Source organism: Passer domesticus, chromosome 3, assembly GCF_036417665.1.
Source record: "Passer domesticus isolate bPasDom1 chromosome 3, bPasDom1.hap1, whole genome shotgun sequence".
Classification (NCBI taxonomy): domain Eukaryota; kingdom Metazoa; phylum Chordata; class Aves; order Passeriformes; family Passeridae; genus Passer; species Passer domesticus.
Window position 1 is genome coordinate 34,338,878 of NC_087476.1, and position 20,923 is coordinate 34,359,800.

Here is a 20,923-nt window from a genome sequence, read left to right on the forward strand (position 1 = left end):
AAATCATTTCCTATTAATTGTTTGACAAAAATCTCAAATTTCTCTGTACCAGTCTAGGTTTAGAATGGAGATCATGATGAAACACAAATTTCAAAACCCTCAGGAATACGAAGCACTGCATGCACAGCAAGACCCCAACAAGGCACACTGTACATGTCTGAAAGACAGCCCCAGGCAAGGTAAAACCCGAATGTGGCATTAGCAGTGCTAAAGTCAGGCCTTCATTTTCTCCCACTGAAGGACCTGCACAAGTCTGGTAGCATCCACATAAGGAAGGGACAGAAGAACTTGAGTGACCTATTTAATTTCCCCTGCCTTGCGCCCTAAAAATCACAGAATGTTGAAACTGAAAGAGAACTCTGGAGGTTGTGTAGTCCAACGCTCTGCTCAAGCAGGACTAACCAGAGCCAGCTGCCCAGGAACATGTCCAAACAGCTTTTGAGTATTTCCAAGGAGAGTGATTTCACAACCTAAATTGGCAACCTGTGGCAGTGCTGGACCACCCTCAGTGCTTCCCAATATCCAGACAGAGCCTGCTCTATCTCAGTTTTTGCCCACTGCCTCTGGTACTGGCTCTGGGCACCACTGACTCTTTTTCACATCTTCTTTTCAAGTATGTATATACAAGATTCCTCTTGTGACTTTTATTTTCTAGGCTAAACAGTACTCCCTTCAAGAAAATGCAATCAAGCCAAACCAGGAAGCACTGATTCAGTAAACACAAGTGTTAGGATCCCATCCCTCTCCTTATTCAATAATTTCTAATGCCTAAAAGCACTTATCAGTATTCAACATGCAAAGATATGAAATGCACATTGACATTTTTCCTCTGATGCAGGAAGATCAAGTAATTTCTTACTGCTAAAGCAGTGTCTCAAAGATGTTGAAGGGGCACTACCAATACTACAGATGCTAGAGGCTACACATCACAAGATCAAATACTGAACTGAAAGTTTATCATCTCTGAGACAACTAATGACCTAATGAAAAGATAGATAATCTCAAAACATAATTCAGCCAAATGCAAGGAAAGAAAAGGAAATAACCACATTGCTCCTTATTTTGATATACAAGCACCTTTTTCAACATTCTTTAAGAAGGCATTTCAGTAGGAAAAGCTTCTTTGTAAACACCACTAGATGGCAGTGAAGGTTGAGATCTCTCAGTGAGCAGATCAAAAAAGGGATTTAGTGGGGTCCTGTCAACCAGCACTTAAATAATAAATTCACCATGGCATTCCAATTCTAAGACAAACGAGGGACTACACTTAAATACTAAATGATTCACCCGGTTTAGGTGCAACGTTTTGACAATAAAATGGACATTTTATCTACCAAACAGCTGTGTTTCAGCAAAGGCTCTAGAACATCAAGTCCAGAGACTACTTTGAAAGGTGTAAAGGTGCCTGGCATAAGCGGGATGAAGAGATGGGAAGGAAAAAAAACAACCACCAACAAAAAGAACCTAAACCACATACTCTATCTAATCACTAATATATATGCAAAAAAAAAAGTTTACACCTTCACTGAAAAGCCATTAAAAGTCCATAGACTTAAAAATAAACTACTGTACATTATTTTTGTAATCCTCCCATGGCCCTAATATTAAAAAAATCAGCAGCAGCTCTACAGAAACAAACTGACTGGGGAACAATAAAAAGAGCTTTTTCAAATATATTAATGTCAATAGGCAGTGTAAGAGTTATCATCAGCCCACTATGGGGTGAGGATGATCACCTCAAAAACGGGGACACAGAAAAGGCAAAGGTGTTTAACACCTCTGTCTTCAACAAGGGGGTCTCAGTGCCCCAAGCTAGAGGACCATGACTGTGAGAATGATTCACTCCCAGTCAGCCCTGAAACTGTGTGGGATCTGCTGCTCCAGCTGGATCCCTACAATGCTATGGGGCCTGGTGGGATTCATCTGAGAATCCTCAAAGAGCTGGCTGATGTCATCCCAAAGCCTCCCTTGATGATTTTTGAGCAGTCCTGGAAATCCACAGAGGTCCCAGCTACTGATGAACATTGTCCCACTTTTCAAGAAGGGCAAGAAAAGAGAACCCCACACTATACAATCCTGTCAGTCTCACTTCAGTACCTGGTAAAGTTGTGGAGAAGATAACTCTGGGAGGTGTTGAAAAACACCTCCCAATGACAGCACAGTCATTGCTCACAGCCAGCATGGCTTCATGAGGGGAAAGTCCTGCTTGTCAAACCTGATTTTTTTTAATGACAAGGTAATCCACCTAGCTGACCAAGGGAAGCCAGTTGACAATCTTTTTGGATTTCAGCACAGCTTTTGATACTGCTTCTCAGAGGATCCTTCTGGACAAAATGTCCAGCACACAGCTGGATAAACGCATCATGGGACAGGTGAGCAACTGGCCCATCAGTTGGACACAAAGGGTGATAGGGAATGGGGTGACATCAGACTGGTGACCTGTCATTTACTGGGGTTGTTCCACAGTGCTCCTCAGCCCTGTTCTCTTCAACATCTTCATAAATGACTTGGAGGCAGGACTGGAAGAGATACTGAGCATGTCCACAGATGATACAAAACTGGGAGGAGCTGCTGACTGCCCCCAGGGCAGGGAGACAAATTGAGACCTTAACAAATTAAAGGCTGGGCAACCACCAACCACATGAAGTTCAACAAGGGGAAGTGCTGGATTCTGCACCTGGAATAGGCCACCCCTGGATGTATGGACAGAGTGGGTAGTGAGATGCTGGAAAGCAGCACCTGGGGCTTCTGGTCAATGGCAAGCTGGACATGAGCCAGCAGTGCCCTGGCAGCCAGGAGGGCCAATCCTGTCCTGGGGGCAGCAGGCACAGCATCACCAGATGGTCAAGGGAGGGGATTGTCCTGCTCTGCTCTGCACTGGGGCAGCCTCACCTCAAGTGCTGGGGGCAGTTTTGGCACCACAATGTAGACAAGCCATTAAACTATTAGAGAGTGTCCAAGGAGGGCAACAAAGATGGTGAAGGGCCTTGAGGGGAAGCTGTGAGGAGAGGCTGAGGTCACTTGGTCCGTTCAGCCTGGAGGAGACTGAGGGGAGGCCTCACTGCAGTTACAGCTTCCTCGTGAGGGTACAACAAAGGGCAGGCACTGATCTCTGCTCTGTGGTGACCAGTGACAGGACCTGAGAGAATGGCCTGAAGCTCTGTCAGGGAAGGTTTAATACAAAAAGATTCTTCACCCAGAGAGTGGTTGGGTACTGGAACAGACTCCCCAGGGAAGGTGTCAAAGCACCAACCATGATGGAGTTCAAGAAGCATTTGGACACTGCTCTCAGACACCTGGTGTGACTCTTGGGGATGGTCCTATTTAGGGCCAGGATCCTTGTGGGTCCCTTCCAACTCAGCATATTCTATAATTCTGTGAAATTTGTTATTTTCTATGCATGACTTTGTCTTGTCTTACATTTAAAGTTTGATTTATCACTATGCAGCCTGCTATATAATTATAATTATGACAACTTACCCTTCCAGCTTCATCCAGTGCCAGAATGCAAGTCTTTTGACCCCCATTTTCTTGAAGATGCTGGGTATCTACTTTATATTCCAAATATCCCCCACTGACAAGAACTTTTTTAAGGTTCAGCTGTCTGAAAGAACACAAAAAGTTAAATTAGTATCTCCCTATTGTGTACTTAATGTTGGTTCTATGACAGTTACCTTTTTCATTTACACAAGCATTAAAAAAGTAAAGTTGATGCAGTGACACTGAAAAATTACTTATGTTTAGTTTCATCCTACTGATTCTACTAATATAGTTGCTATTATTACAGAAGACTATAACTTTTGTTTTTAAGTATATCACGTTGTATATCTATAAGTTCTTCACAAAATTCCATGAGTGAAAAATCAGTAGATTATGTAGCTTTGATTTCATCATTACAAAAATTTATTCAGCTGTTTGTATTAAAACATCTATCCTATCCCAGCAAGTCATTTCTCAGGGGTTTGCTATGTCTTGGTTTTTAGGTGATCAAAATCATACTCATTATCTTTTTTCAGCTGCTTAGCATAAGAGCACAGGACACAGTATAAGGTTCCTCAAGTGTCAACCTTCACAGAACAGCCATATAGAAATTAAGTATAAGGTAATCATTAAGCTGTAACACGTCAATAAATACAGTTAGAATTTGAAGTCAAGCTAAAAAACTAGGGGGGGAATTATGTGGACAAAATCAAATCTAAAAAAATCTATTATAATCTGCCATTGCAAACTAAGTAAAAGAGAACAGAATTAAATATTTTCCTAAATTCATGAGTCAAGAATCCAGTTTCTTCAACAGGTTTTACGACCTGGTTTTAGCATATGTACCAGAGGATTTTACAACATCCTCCTTGCAACCTAAATTACTCTTTATAATGTATTATATCTACACATTAATTAGGAAATTCAGACCCCAAATCACTGATTCAAAATTATAACAACATAAATAAACAGAACAGCAGATCTTCAACATCTCTCTACCAGGATGCACTTAGACAAATTCAGGTAACAGAGGAAGAAAAAATACCAGTTTCAATGTTTTTAAAGTTACAGCACAAAATATTTCCTCCTAATGTGTTTTTTTAAATATCTTCAGTAAACACTAAATGGCACCTTAACCTCTTGTAAAAAAAACCCAAAAACCAAAAGAAGAAACAAACAAAAATTATAGTCTTAGTTCATATGAAAGAACGACGAAAACAGAGAGTGCCACTGTATTTTCTGTACTTTATGCACAAAAATCTTTAAAATAGCTTGCAAGTATACAACTACAGTAAAATCTTCCCCTATTGTTCTTCATGACAAATTAGAAAAGTAACACATACTTGGAAGCTATCTTTTTGCACTGATAGTCTGCAAGTAAATAAATATCTCCTCTTTCAGAAACACATACTGTAGCGCCATCACTTGCAGAGACCAGGGACACAGAGATGTCTTTATGGTGTAGAGCAGAGACTTGGCGAGGTACAGTTACACATTTTTCTCCATTAGGATCCAGCAGATAACCTAGAAAATACAACACACCCAAAAAATTATTTACCATTCCACACACTGTGTATTTAAAGGATACTTTATGACACTACTTGGAAGAAACTTCGAATTCCAGAAGATTTTTTAGGTAGTTGGACAATTTGTCTTCAAAATATTTAGACAGATGAGACCCACCACATCTACTTGTTAGTCCACTACAAGCACCTGAAAACCAAGACCTGATACATAAAAATGAAGTAAGGCATATTCAATAGGGAAGCTATTTACTGCGGTGGTACTGCTTTGATTCCAAAAAAAGAGTATTTATTTCATTATAAGAAAATTCAATGCAGTGGAAATACCCTAACACTGGCATAAACTACAGATTATTGTGGACACTGGAATACAAAAAATAAGCTTGTCAAAAAAATTACTATAACTGCAGGTAAGCACGAAGGCAGCAGTTACATGAAACAGAATAGGTTGGAGCTGTAATGCAAGATCTCTGAAAACATTATAAAAATAAAATAAAAACAAGTCATTGCTGCTCTGTTGCAACAAGAAACCTAACATCAGGAATCTCACACACGGCATAATCCTGTTTTGCGTGCAGGGCACTTATGCCTGCACCAGGGTACACATACCAAGAAACAAGCAGCAGAGCTGCCTCTACAGCTGGAAGCAGCCCTGCCACAGAACAATGTAGGGCAGTGCTCAAACATCTTATGGGGGCAAGGTTTATCACCACAGGTCCACAAGTGTGCCCAGCTGACACAGATAATATCACTTAAGATTCAATTGCTGTCTCTCTATGGTACTGCACTGGGCCACATACTAGCCAGAATAATCCCAATGTAAGCAACCATTAAAAAAGCTTATAAGATAGGTACTTATAAAAAAAGGCAAAAACAAACAAGAAGATACTCATTAGTAAGATATTTCTCTGACAAAGACAAGCTTTTTCACATACCTTGAACACCTTAACACAGAAATACAAAACTACCTGGAACCTGAGGCCAGAGCTGATGCAGATTAAGTACCAGAGATAGCTAATACTTTTGTTTTCCCATAGACCCAAAACTGCAAAAATGCAAATCCAAACCAATATAGCAATACCTGTTTATTAAAAAAGATAAAAAAAATTAAAATGTCCCATTCATACAAAAAATCAAGTTCACTAGTTGGTAATATATTTTTAAATAGTTCTTTCTTGACTTCAAAATAAGACAGAGTTAACTGAAGATTCTGGTAATGCTATTGCTGAAAAAATCTAGATATGGGCTATTTCATTCTAAAAATCAGTATGGAAAAAGTTATCAGTAGCATGTTTACAGTGCTTGATGAAAGAAGGACACAGGCAGGAGAGCTGAAGGCTGGTTTATAATTTATTAAAGGCAGTGCCAGCCAGATTGCTGGAAGGAGACAAGTTTGCCTTGGAGTAATTTCCAACACAGCAACATTCCATTTCAGTAGCAAAACCACATAAGATACATGGAAGGTAAAAGTTAAAAAGAGTTCAAATGAGAGCTAAATCTGACAAGCTCCTGTCATCTCAAAATGTGAAAATAACTGGTAGGAATGAAAAATATTCTTTGAAAGAAGTGTAAAGGGATGATGTCATCAGATTGGTAAAAAGAAACAAGAGAGAGAGAGAAAAAAGCTTCACCCAGGCTTCTGCTCTCAGAAGCAGATGACAGGTTAAGCATGAACAACATCTTTCAATGGCTGGGTTTTACTTTCAGAACGCTTCTACCTTACCTAGTTGGCCGCCATTCAGCCCCATGGTATACACTGCTTCCTTAGTCCATAGCACAGTATGGAATCTGCCTGCAGCCACTCCAATCACCATTCTACCTTTCACGTTTTTTGCCTGAACCTAAGCACAAATCCAAAGTACATCTTAATATTAAGTAGCAACAGGTGAATTTCACATGTACAAACTTCTGACAACATTTAATTTCTAAAGCCATTAAGAACGAAGCACTAATATCAGTCCACATAGAGTCTAATAAATCAATTTATTTCAGAAGTTTGTCAAGTGGGGCACTATTGCACTAATGACAAAAAGAACAAAACCTTTTGTAATAGCTAATCAGAACTAGAATCAGGTCACCTTAGGCTGTCATATGTAAGATGATGAACAAGACTGAACAGGACATGCATAGCACAGCCACAGAAGACTCAGGTGCAGCAAAATGTCAGCTAGTTTAAACCTGTAAGTCCTAATGGCCTGAACACGGTGCAGAACACTACACTACTAATTCCACACTTCACATTTAGGTTAATTTTCCATATTAAAATGATAAAATCACAGCAAATACTGTGGATATAGAGCTGTCATTACACTACTGAAGAACACATGGTACCCCAAAACACTATCCTGTTGCATTTTGGCCAATCATTCTTTTTCACTTTCATAACATGAATAGTGCCATGTTACTCTACTTCAGATTAAATTAAAGCTTACTTCAGATTAAATTAAAGAATTACATTTAGAGATCAGGCATTGAAATATAGTTAAGCTGCTGATGCCCATACCCCTTCTTCCCTGCCACTAGTGTTCCCAAAGCACTGACTCCAGTGCTTCCAGCAAAGGATGTAATGATCAAACCCTGAGAGCCATCATCCAATGATTCAAAGGGAGCTAAGAGCATGATTCTCAAGTGATACATACCGATTAATACCTGAGCTACAAAGCAATTTGGGGAAGAGGGAAGAAAAGGGTTTTGGCAGTTGTGCCTTATATCATACTTCACACTACAAATTTTGGTATTGTTCAGGTTACAAACTAAGACATTTATCAGAACACAGTTAAGATCTGAGATATCTGATAACACAGAATCAAGATTTATCTGAGCTCACATTAAACTCTGATGTTCTGAAAAAGTTTAGGAGTTATTTTTATAATCTTCACATTTTACATTCTGTTAAGAAAAACCAAAACAACACCACCAAACAATTAAGCTTTCACTGATGTTATTTTTACCTGTCTAGGAATACTGCAATTAGAAGGAGGAGGAAGAATGCCCAATTGATGGAAAGTATTCAAACCAAAAGTGTAAACATATCCATCTTCTGTTAGAACAACAGTATGATCCTCAGCTGCAGCTATCTGGGAGCACTGATGACCAGTTAAGCCTTCCACAAGTCTTGGAACCTGAATCAGGAAAAACAAGTTGATATAAAGGCATATTGTTTTGTTTTTAACCAGTGGCCATCTACGAAACTAAAGTTACAGCAACAGAAAGTCATGACCAAATATTGAAATAGATAAAATGCAAAAATGCATTCCAACACAGTCAGTAACAACCACATCCAGTGCAGTAAGATGAATTACTTTCATTTGAAATGCTATCAGGGAAATGTCCTTTTCTATCAGGTGACGTGAATTTTAAACCACCAGTTCTGAATTGACTGGAAACTACATCTTCAGGACAGGTGAACAAATATTAACTATCATGTGGTATTTTAAATACCACCAACACTAGAGCTATCTCCCTCCAACACAGAATAATCCTAATGAAATTTCACAGAATAAGGAAGCAGGTCTGTATCTTTGAGTCTTCATGCATTCTAACATGACTTCTCCTTTATTCAACCACATAACACCATAATTTTGGAAAGCAATTTGAAAAAAAAAATCCTAATTTAACAGAATTACTTTCTTTAAAAAAACAGAAATTTTGAGTTCCACTATAGCATTTAGCAACAGAATATCAAGTTCTACCAAATACTCGACATTAGAAATTTTTAAAAATTACTGTGCTGCAAGATAAATGCACACTATGAGGTAGGATAAGATGTTTAAGCCGAAGAATAGTATTGTCGTCATATCTTAGTCTTCTCAAATTTTAGTTTCATGCATTGCAATAATGTACTATTCAAATAAAAACAACCAGTGACTTTTCACTTAATTTGCTTAAGTCTAATAAAAAGCAACCCCACCATCCCTCTTCCTGACACTACAGCTTCCCAGTACTGTACTGCTGTTTCTCTGCCAAAAAAGCCCAGCCAAAAAACATTTGCTTCCACTTATCTAGCATCAGCTGGCCTTTAAATCAACTCAGCCATAAACACAAGTTTGATCATAGCATCTAGCTATCTGAAGTTAAACTAAAATTAAATGCACATTCCTCTACTCTCTGCCACCTCACTATGAGTACTGGAGAAGTTTTTCTGTTACTTGGTGGGAAGCAAGGTGTTTGGTTTAAAACGAATGGCAAGCTCATTTTGAAAGTACACTGACAGAAACTCTAATTTCCTTTCTAGACTTGCTGTTAGAAATAAAAGAAACATCATACTACTACAAGAAATGACACAAGACAGCATACCAAGCATGTTTGCTCATCACCATGACCCAAGCGCCCTCCTTGTCCATGTCCACATGTATACACTTGGCCTTTGTGGGAAAGGAACACAGAGTGGAATTTGCAGAGTACCACCTGAAAAAAGAGCAAAAAATGGATGAGGAATAGGCGACAAAGGACAGATTAATTTTCCCAAATAATCTGAAACACCTGCCATAACTACTTTGCGAAGAAGTGTTGCCTTAATAGAGATGTGTTCATGAAAATAGAAGTAAGATAGTGGTATTTAATCATAGTACCCATAAAATCTTTGTTTAAAACATATTATGTACTGCCTTAAGCTACTTGAAGAGATCAACAGTTTCAGTTTATTAAAATAAGATCAAGCATGGCCTCAGCATGGCTAACAGAAACTCAAAAGACTGAGTTTTAAGGTCCACAATGCTGCCTCGGAAATGCTAAAGAAAACATGTTAAAACTGCAGCACAGATTGTCTGCCCTGAATGTTTGCTCAAGTTGTACTTTAAAGTTTCAAATATTCTCAAACTGAAGTCACAAGAAGTTATTAGAGACATGTGCTTAACAGCATATGCTGCTTTGAACACAAGATGAATTTTAATTCAACATGTACCAAGCACATTTATTATTCCACTTCAGTTCCAAATGTGACTGGAGTCACACAGAAGTCAGCAGCTCAAAACAGTTACAGATGTGTCAAGCTTCTGAATGTATTTAATGACACACAGGCCATATATCCAAAGTAAATAATATAAAAACCCCTGTTCTCCCCACAAAACAGAGAACCACAATGTCAGTCATGGTGATTGGGGGTGCAGGGAGGTAAGGAAGTGGGCAGAAAGGGGAAAGCTCCAAGAACTGTTTTTCCATGGAAATCTTCAACACTTGCTAACTCCTTGGTTACATTTCCCCCCTTACACACCCCTCACCAAGAAACGGGGCTGTGTACTACATTAGGAATACCTGTTTAATATACACGCCATTCCGAGGAAAAAGGTCCACCAATTCAGGATGATGTCTACCCTGCTGACCACCATGGCCCAAAGTAAAGTTTATATTGCTTCCCCAGGTGTAGACTTCTGTGGGATCTGTAATGAAAAAGATCCTCTCTCAAGCTTGTAAATTTATCAGTATTGTGCACATTGACTTCAAAAAACAACAGCTGCTATTTCTATCTAAATATTGAAGAGGAAATTTTTTTTACCTAAAACTTAACTTTAAAACCATTTAATATTATAAGAAGATATAATGACATAATACTCCAATAATATTGTACAGATGATCAACATTAGCATCAGGCATCTCACAATTTATGAAGTCCCAATTAAAACCAGAAAATATTGTACACACTGGTACATACGTTAATACAGATCTGTTGTTGAAACAGATCTCATTGCAAAATACAAATTAGACTATTTTATTTCTTACCAGTTTTCTTGAACACCACATGGATAGGCCTATCTTTCATCACAAGATCCAGGGCTGATAAGCCTTCTTTATCCTGAACATACAGACTAACACCATGCTGAAAGAGGAGAGGAGAACAACTGAAGTTAATTTTAACTGCACAGCTTGAAGTAAACCAGGTAAACCTTTAAGGAGCAAAACATATCTTTAACTGAAATTTAATACTGATAAAAGAAAATCTTCAGATTCAAGTAAACTGTAAGCAAATCTAAAATAAACCAAAAACACTGCAAATCTGTTCTGCCATGTACACATCTTGTTGATATATTAACATGGATTTTATTGTCTCAACACTGACTGTGTAATAAACTGTAACCAGCAAAACACAAAGGAAAAGATGTGAAGATAAAGTACTGACATCTAGGAATGTCAAGTATTCACCAGAAATTAATTTACCAGCTTCAAACGATGCATTTTCTTAAACTGGCATTCTACAGTATCAGTTTTGACAAGCTAGACAAGTGACAAAATTAAAAAAAAAAAAACAACCTACTATTATTTTGAAAACAAGCAAGGAACAGAGTTTCACAGTTGCTGAGAAAAGGCAAGAGGACACAGCCAGGAAAGAGCACTAGGGAAGTTTCAGAGGTATAAAGCATGTACAGGTCATTCTTTCAGAACTTAGACACAGACAATCTCTATAAATACCATTTTCTTAATACAACAGAGTGCTGCTACAGAAGCATTGATTTTAGGAAGGAGGTCAAGGGCCATCAATCACTTCCCAAAAGGGAAAAACTCTAGATGTCCTCAAAGAGAACTTAATGGCCAACTCAGCTGTACCTGCGTACCTGAGGTCATGGCTAATACAAAGGATACCTTACAAACTTCACACTTAAGAGGTAAACACATGAAATACAACTTTATTTGGAAAAACATTTCCCAGAAGAAGAACAGCATACATTCTCCAAATTATAAAGACAACGCTAGTGCAACAGGGCTGGGATTAATTCACCATATAACAGAAAAGACTGACCTATTTTTATGACTGAACTATAGCTGGATATTCTTCATTTCTGGAAGATGTTTAAAATATTCACAAGCAGACAGAGGCTGTAGGGATATTCATATGGTCTGAATTTGTGCAAACAAACTCCAATTGCTGAGTGGCAAATCTTGTAGTTAGATACAGTCTGAGAATAAGCCAAGAACATCTCCAGACCACAGCAGAAGTCTGTCATCCACACTAGTTTAGGAATCCAGGGGCTGATTCTGGAGCTAGTACTGTTTAACATCTTGACTAACGACCTGGATGATAGGCTAGAGTGCTGCTCCCTCAGCAAAGGTGATGACAGGAGACCAGGAGGAGTGGCTGATAAGTCAGAGGGTTGTGCTGACATTCAAAGGGACTTTGACAGGCTGGAGCAACAGGCTGAGAGGAACCACATAAAGTTCAACAAAGGGAAATGCAAATCCTGGCCCTGGGGAGGAACAACCCGGTGAACTGGTACAGCTGGAGAAAGCACCTTAGTAGAAAAGGACTTAGGGACTCTTGTAGACCACCAGATGACCACAAGCCAGCAAGCTCAGAGTTAAAAATGCTGAAAGCATCCAGGGCTGCAGGTGAGAGTGTTGCCAGCAAGCATTACTCAGCACTGGCAAGCACAGCTGGAGTGCTGGGTTCAGGTCTGGACTCCCAGACAGATAAGGACAGACAGGAGCAAGCTCAGCAAAAGACCATGAAGATAATGACTGGGGCATCTGACATTGAAAGAGAAGCTGAGAGAGCTGGGATGCTTAGCCTAGAGAAGGTTTGGGATGGGGGAGGGGGACAGTATGCCTTATACATAATAAATATCTCATTGGAGGTGAGAGGTAGGGATCACAGTGATATCCAGGGACAGAAAAAGTGGCAATAGGCACAAACTAACATATAAGAAATCCTGTTTAAATCTAAAACATATTTTTACTGCACTGATAGTAAAACACTGGAACAGAGATGTCTGATGCCCTGCACAAAATCCAACCAAACATAGTCCTGGGCAACCCGCTCTAGCTGATGTTGCCTGAGCATAGGGGCTAGACAAGGCAACCTTCAGAGATCCCCTTCTATCTCACCTATTTCATAATTCTATTCTATAATCAGTTTCTGTTGTTGCTATAATACCTTAAGAACACACCCTTTTTATGACACAGTACAGCAGACAGACTTCAGTTAAGGAACTAGAAGAGAGAGCATCCTCCATGAACTGTTTTGTTCTGCATCTTAGAAGAATATCAGCAGAGCTGGCTAGAAAAAAATCTCGTTCACTTATGGAACTGACAGAAAAGTAAGATATTGGGGAAAAGCTGTACAGGCCTCCTGTAAGCAAATACCAAAGACACAGATATACACACATGCACTAGAGGACTGAACACTTTTTGATATCTCATGTACAGTTTCCAGTTTTCTAGAGAACAGAATCATAAGTACAATGCTTATAAAAACATCTACTTTTTCAAGTTTGATGCAAACTTCCCCTCTCTGTAAGGGGACAGCACATTAAATAAATATTTAACAGTTATCAGACCCTACCAGATCATCCACCATCTTTTTGTTTAAAGTCTTGTAGAAAGCAGAGTTATGTCTACAAATTACTAGTCACTGTAATTTTAAAAAACTGCATTCAAAATGAAATGAACATTCTCTGCCTTAAAAGGTTTGTTTTTAAACAACCCTGAACCACAAATATTTCATTTTCTCACATGGTTAAAGAGACTCTGAACATCTCAAACATCTCTTCCCTTTGCTGTACTTGCAAAAGGAGAAACAGAAGGAAAATTAATTAAAAATATATACAACTTGCTAATTGGATGGGAAGAAACAGCAGTTGTAACAAAGGAATAAGGGGGACTGAGCAAAAGCCCTTTTTTAAAATACTAATGAAATGGAGATTCACTTAACAGAATACTCTATATCTTGAGTTATCTTTTAAATATAAGATTAATTTCTAATTATAACTCCATTTAATTTCCCCTTATTTTATGTTCTTTAACATCAATTGATACAATTACTGCAGGTCTATTTTCAGAGTATCTTTAGTCTGACCACTCTCTATTTTTAAGATCCTGAGCTTGAGATCATCTACCCAAACAAGTCTTCAAGGAAGTCCACAATTAATCAGGGATCCTTTCTCAGTGCTGATTTCTGCATGGGCAAAGGCAGACATCTGTATGAACAGAGACAACCTTCAAGTAAATCAATGCACTGCAATCTGAACACAATATTAAGACAAGCCTCAAGAGGCTTCCATTCAAGTTTAAAAACACATTTTTACATAAGCAATACAACTCTAAAAATTGTAGATGCCAAAGAAAATTACAGTTGCAAATCGCTCACCTTCAGTAATGACAAAACACAATCAATGTATCCATAAAATATACTTCTGTGCAAAGCTGTCCATCCAGACTCTTTGTCTTTTGCCAAGAGATCCACTCCTTTGGTCTCAGCCAACCAGTCCAGCACACCTTTTTTGCCACAGGACGATGCTAGATGTATAACATTTCTACCAAAGGCATCCTTGATAGTTGCAGCATTGTAGCAGTAAGAAGAGAGAAAGGCCTTGATCTGGCCTTCACTTCCTCTGGTAACTACAGAAATAACATCCAAAGCATGCTGTAGAGATCGACACTTTGAAGTGCACTCTGGCAAGTAAGAATTCATCTTCAGTTCTAAAGCTGCTCTTCTCCTTAAGGGGAACAACCCTTAAGTGTATCAAGGCACTCCAATTCAGTACACAACACAGTGCCTCAGAAAAATTGTAATTCCAAGGATGTAAATCCAAGTTTATTGAGCTGCCATTAGAAATCTTTGTACTGTTATGTTTGGCACTTGATCCAAATAAATATTTATAAATATATATTTTTAGAAGTCTTATTTCACCATCTTATATAACAAATAATCTTGTCCATAGAAAATTCCAAAAGTGAACTACCTCTAGTGCAGAGGGGGATTCCCCCTCCACACTACCTTATTCTTCTAAAACTCCATAATTGCAAGGGAGACCTGAAAGAGAACAAACCAGAACAGATTAGTAAACAAAAACACTTTACCCCTGCAACTGATTTAATTGCATATCAAACTAGCAAGTACATGACAAGACAATGTGACAAGGGCTGACTGACCTGCCCCATGCCATCTGAGCTTATACCAGACATTCAGTCAGATTGAAAAAGCATCACTCCCTTCCCCACCCCAACCTCCAAAGGCACCTCCTACCTTTCTTTGACATAAATTATTTAGGCCACAAAGTAAACTACATCCAAAAAAGCTTGCTTTCCCACCCTCAGGGTCCTCAGCATCCTGACTGTTTAGTGTCTAACTGTATCATAACTTTGTGATCAGAAAGCAAGAACTGAACTAAAAGACTGGGTGGGGTGGAAGCCATCCACCAAAAAATCCCCTCAGCTACTGAGTACACCATGGCTAACAGAGGCATTGTTAGTAGTGTGGTAGAAGGAAGGAGACAGCACCAATCTTCACAACCACTGCAATGAAAGGATTATGTCCCATTTTCTCTTCCCCAGCCCAAATACCTATCCATGTCTCTACTAATTCTAATCTGCAGAATCAATAGGAAGGCTCCTCTCCACCACTCCCAGAGTTGCTCACAAAGGTGGGTCAGAGGATGGCATCAAAGCAAATAAAAGCAGCTTGTACAAGAGAGATGAATTCAGGCTGTTAGCACTCATACAGGGCTAAGGTCTAAAGCTCCTGAAACAGGCAAGAAGAAATGAAGGGGTAAGGAAGAAAGAAAAAGGAAGCAAAAATAAGCATTCTTCTTCATGAAAGTATATTCACAGTCTGGGGCATGCAGCTCTTCTGCTTAGCTGTGCATACTTATCTTTAGCATATACATCTTTCTTTGGCATCCCTTTTCTCAAAAGTAAAGGAGGCCTGACAGAAGCACTCACCTAGCCTATGAAATGTCTGCAGTTATAGTCAGAAATGTCACAAGAAGTGCAGACTGCAGTATAAAAATCACACACAAACTCAGAAAACAGGAAAAGTGAACTACATACATCACTATGTACATCACTAATTAAGTGTGAACTATTAAGACCCCCAAAAAATCACACTTCGGTCTTCTAGATGTACGTTTCAAACTGCGTGAAACAGTATTCAGTTTGTTTTTGTTTGCTGTGCAAAAGGTAATTTAAAGTTGTTCTACCCACAATTAACATATTCCAAGAGAAGTTGAGCAATGCCATCCTGCAAGCTAAAATAATAAAACTAAAAATGTTAACAAACCCTCAGAGTGGGGAATGGGAGGATAAGACAGGGACACATACCAAAAACACCCAACAAAACACAGAACTTCCCCATCCTTCTCAGCTTAGCAGTCGTTATAAATGTTCACATCCTACTCCTTGACCCCAACCTCATCAAAAGGTTGAGCTTAGCTTCCATTGCTTTTCAGCCACTTAACATCTTTATTTGCAAAGACATACCAGAAAAATATGTTTTTGTTTGGAAAAGAGAAATCCCAGTCCTCCTCTTGTTTTAAGAATCAAGATTTCCATAAAGCTGCAAGCAATCAGCTTAGAGCAAACATTAGCAATAGAATCTAAACTTTCAAGAAAAAAAAATCTAGTCCAGACTATTCACTTAAATATCTCATAATGAAGCCTCCAACAGTTATTCACTACAATTTAGTGCCTCATCCCCGACTGGGGGTAGCACCAGGAAATCTTTACAAGACTAGAACTGACCACAACTGTTCAGCTTAGATTTGTCACAGCAAGCTTCAGTTCACTCTACAGGGTATTTTCCAAACTACATAAAAACTTCTGCAGTAACACAAGAAATTTATATGTGTGGACTTTTGTCCTCTGACCTTCTCAAGCCTGATTATAAAGAGAAGTAAATCACTGTAACAGGTTTGGAAAAAAGCTCTGATTTCAAGAATACAACCTGACTTGTTGCTCCCATGAATCAAAGTGCAATAGGTAACTATTAACACACTCAGACTGCCAGCACATCAAACACTCTTCCAAAACTAATAATTAAAAACAAAACACCCTCCAAAAAAACAAAAAAAAAAAAAAAAAAATCAACAAAACAAAACAAATCTACAAAAAACCCCAAACATTTCAAGATCTACAGGAAAAAATTTATCACATTTCATCAATATGACACTAGGTAATAAAATTATGTAATGGAAGAAGTAAAAATTGTATGCATGCCTTGTAAAGCACATCTTAAATACAGCTCATTGTTTAAACATTACTATTGTTGCTATACAGGAAAATAAAGTTAAGGATAAAAAGAACATTAAGAAAAATCACTCAGGGGAGACATAAGGTTGACTAATCTGTTAAACTGGTATGAAATGGCACCACCACCCAAGAAAGCAGTCCTGCTGTCCCCTGTGTCATACCTTCCTTTGTGCAGATCCACACCTATCTAAGGCACTGGATTGCATGATAAAATGATCCAGAAGAAAGCAAATCCTGAGACTTGTGCCATTACAAGAAAAGAACAAAGAGGCCAAACAAAACCTTATTGGAGGCACCTGAGCTCCAGCCTACCAAACACCAAAATAATGTGAATAACAAATCTAATATTAAAAGAATAAAAAGACTGCTAGTAAACAGAAATGTAAGCCTGCCTATCACACACTAACTCCATCACAGTGACATTTACTTCAGCTATGTGAAACTTGACTCTGCTGAATTATTTCTTTATAAGTCATTCAAACCCAGCCTTTCTTTACTGTAAACATTACAAAACTAAATACTGCATTAGCATATTGACATATACACCTTAAGCTCAAGACAGAAGGCTGTAGATCAAGTTTTCACTTAAGATTGTCACACTGGCAACAAACACTGCCACATTATACAAAACCTGAAAAAGGGTAATCATCAGATCTGACTGTTACACAAAGGAAGCCCTTAAGAGAAAACCTTAAAACTTTCAAATTGTGAATTGAAGCTCAGGTCCGTGTGAACAGCGAGCACCTAAAACAAGCAGAAAACAGGAAGCACCAGCATTTTTTAAATTTTGAACTAAGATGATCTGGATCATGGTGCCATTTTGCTTATGTGTCTCCACTTATATTGGCAGATATTTCTGTAGGTTCCTCAGCATGAATCACATCCATGTTACAATACCAGTATCTTCTTCATGTTGTAATTATTAAAAGACATAAAAAGCTAAATAAAGCTATATTTTTAACACTTCTATGATACAGTAGGCATTATCTGGAATTCAAATTCTTTTTAAAAACTGATTCCTAATTAACATTATAGAAAAAAGTCACAAAAAATGAAGGAATTAGAGCAGCGTTCAAAGTATCCCAAAGATATTTTATTTCAGCAGCAAGTGGGTTTCTAACTCTCAGAGACATGAGCTATTTATTATACATGTTCACAGCCCAGGAAAATTTTTTAAAAGACTGGAACCAATTTGGAAGCAATTCTTTAGTAGCAAGAAAGTGTTTGTGGTATCTTGCCTCCTGCAAGTGGGTAGGCAGGGCTGTCTTACTCAGCTCTCCCCCTCAGAGAAGGCAAAGCACCACTGCACCAGAGCTGTCAGACACCCTCCACGAGGGAGTGTGGCAGATGTGTCATCTGACCCTATGGAGGCAGAACTCCTCCAGCTGAAAAAGCAGCTCTGTACCTACCGTGGTTGTCTCAAAAATCTGTTTCTCTCAGGAAGTCACTACAAAAATCAAAGCTGTCACACCTCTCCTGAGTATGAAGTGAACAAAGATTCTACATATACCTTAGTGACTAAGGATGATGTGATAGATTTCAATTCCTGCAAACAGCAGACATGGAATCTCAACATTTGGGAAAAGCGAACAGAGTTAGCAGAAGCCTCCCACTGTGGAGTTCCAGAAATCTCTCTCTGTGTATCATATTTGCTACCAATGCATCCCCAATTTTCTTTTTTCCCAGGAAGCATTTCCACAGAGGTTGTGTGCTCTTGGCACAGAGGTACAAGGAAACAACAACCAGCCCTCACACCACGGCTGGCAGTGTCCATGTATGTTTCTAGCATCCAGTCTCATTTGATACTAGAACTGCCATCTGTGCTTCTTGCAATTCTTCCTGAATGCCAATACTCAGGTATTAGAGCTACCAAAACCTGGCTAATATGGATGTGGATACTGGTACCAAGAAAGTGGCTGGTAGCTGCTGTTGTGCCTTTTTTCATTCAATACAGACAATGGTCTTACATGGAAGTGAAAGAGAACACAGAAGAGATTCAGCTACTCAGAATTCAGAGCCACTCAAAGGCAGATTGTTGGGTTTGCATCTTCAATGTGCACTGCATTAAAGTAACTCAACTGTCAAATTAGTCACATGGCCCTGAAACCCATCCTTGGGCTGCTTTACTAAAAACATACTTCTCAAGACCTTAACATTGGCATAACTTCATTCCATTCACTGCTTTTTTGTCAGTTTATTTTTTTTTCAGTGTTACTAATTTTACTAAATACCAGTCACAGCTAAAATGCACATGATGAAAAATGACCTAGCTCCCCTAATTTGAGTCTCCTAAAACAGAACTAAGCAATGGTTTCTATTTTTCATATAAAAGAAGAATAGAGCTTTCCTTGTCAAGCCTAACATCCTTCCTTAAAAAAAAAAAAAGTAAAAAAATATTCTTCTGAAGGCACTAAATTAATTTTCTTTTCCTTTTGATAGTAAGTTGCTAAGTGAAGTGAGACTGGCAACACCATGCATTTCAGGAGGGTTAAGTCTATCCTTATAAGGGTATTACAATATCTTAAATATTTCCAGTGTGGAATGGAAGGGGGTTGTTTTTTAAACAAGCATGCTGACATTTGTCCACGTTGGTCCATTCACATTTGTTTCATAACATCACAAAAGACCTGTAACCATAACAGCACAGAAATCCTTAAAATAAACTTAATCCTTAAAATAAAGCAAACTTGACTAAACAGACTCCTTGATTAGCAAGTTAATAAAAAAAGGCTTACAGAGATGAAGCCATGGGAATTTGCTATCATGTTACCACTTTTCCAGGACTTTCTGTTGACTATTTTCTTACCTAAAGACAACTATCACTAATACATATTAAACTAACAGTTTAGAATCTGTGAAAAGTGACTAGAAAATTGAGGCTAGGTAGTAATATAACAGCCTTAGCACTGGCATTAAGCAAGATCTCAAGGAAACACAGATGAATTCCTAGATAAACAAAGCAAGTACACCTTTCAGACACAGGCAGCACATTGTCCTAGCCTTTAAAGAACAGTTAGACTATTAATTCCTGCTGAGATTACATATTCACAGGTAGTTTAACCTGCTCAGAAATTCCTTGTACATTTGTTGAAGAATAGGCAAAAATCTACACTTTCCAACCCCTTGAACACAAAATGTATTTTACGGGGAGAAAATTAACTGAATGTACAAGGAAAACCGGGTAGATCTAAGCTATGCAGTAGCTAAGAGTGGTTTGGCTGCCTGAAATTCCCACAGAGAGACCTTTAAAAAGGCAGCTTCTTCTTGACTGTATAATAGGAGCATTGAGACACAAAAAACAAGGGTTCTGCTCTGCTCAATGCACAAAATATCAGATAGAGTCCTGCTTCTAATTCAGATAACAAGTTTTAAGAGAAGCAAGTAAGTAGAGAAAAACTTGGGAAGAGCCAGTAGCATTCAGAATGTTTATGGAACAACCCCTGAGTACCAGCAAACTGGATCTCTTTCCTCCTTCAGCTGTGGCTTCAGCAGACCATCCAGAGCCTTTGAATAAGGCACAAAGAAGAAACATCAAAACTCCAGTCCAATTTACTTCTGACAGTGGGCAAAACAGTCATTTGTTCAAATTCCATAAAAGATTAAGATTATACGTCAGGAAGGATTTCCAAATGACAAATTGAATGCACGTGAGGCTCTCAAAACAAGCTGGACAACAAGCAAACTGCTCAAGTTACAAATAAATGTCACCTGCCCAGAAGTAAAGCTACGAAGGAAAACCAACTTGCTTTGAAAGACACCACATTCCACCCTGCCCACTGTGTCCCTTGGGCCACTGCTGCTTCTCTCACTGGGATGGGGCCTCCATGCCACCACTCAGCACAGGTACGCCCCAGCACAAGTGACCTTTAGAGGCTCGCTCCGGATTTTCTGTAACTTTCTCCTTCAACAACAACAGCATAATCCTTATCAGAATGAGACATTCTGCAATCCAACAACCCTAATTC

The 20,923-nt window shown here is 38.7% G+C and overlaps 1 protein-coding gene across 2 annotated transcripts in view; it reads right to left on the reverse strand.

The window, feature by feature from the left end:
- IBTK (inhibitor of Bruton tyrosine kinase) overlaps positions 1 to 20,923 on the reverse strand; it is a 54,607-nt gene that overhangs the window by 32,392 nt on the left and 1,292 nt on the right. For both annotated transcript variants that reach the window (XM_064412528.1, XM_064412527.1), the window contains exons 2-9: positions 14,080 to 14,745; positions 10,722 to 10,818; positions 10,257 to 10,381; positions 9,300 to 9,410; positions 7,955 to 8,125; positions 6,727 to 6,844; positions 4,824 to 5,004; positions 3,481 to 3,604 (exon numbers count right to left, since the gene is read on the reverse strand). In XM_064412528.1, the coding sequence (XP_064268598.1) occupies positions 3,481 to 3,604; positions 4,824 to 5,004; positions 6,727 to 6,844; positions 7,955 to 8,125; positions 9,300 to 9,410; positions 10,257 to 10,381; positions 10,722 to 10,818; positions 14,080 to 14,403 (1,251 nt within the window). In that variant the 5' untranslated portion in view covers positions 14,404 to 14,745. The remainder of the gene's footprint in view (positions 1 to 3,480; positions 3,605 to 4,823; positions 5,005 to 6,726; positions 6,845 to 7,954; positions 8,126 to 9,299; positions 9,411 to 10,256; positions 10,382 to 10,721; positions 10,819 to 14,079; positions 14,746 to 20,923) is intronic.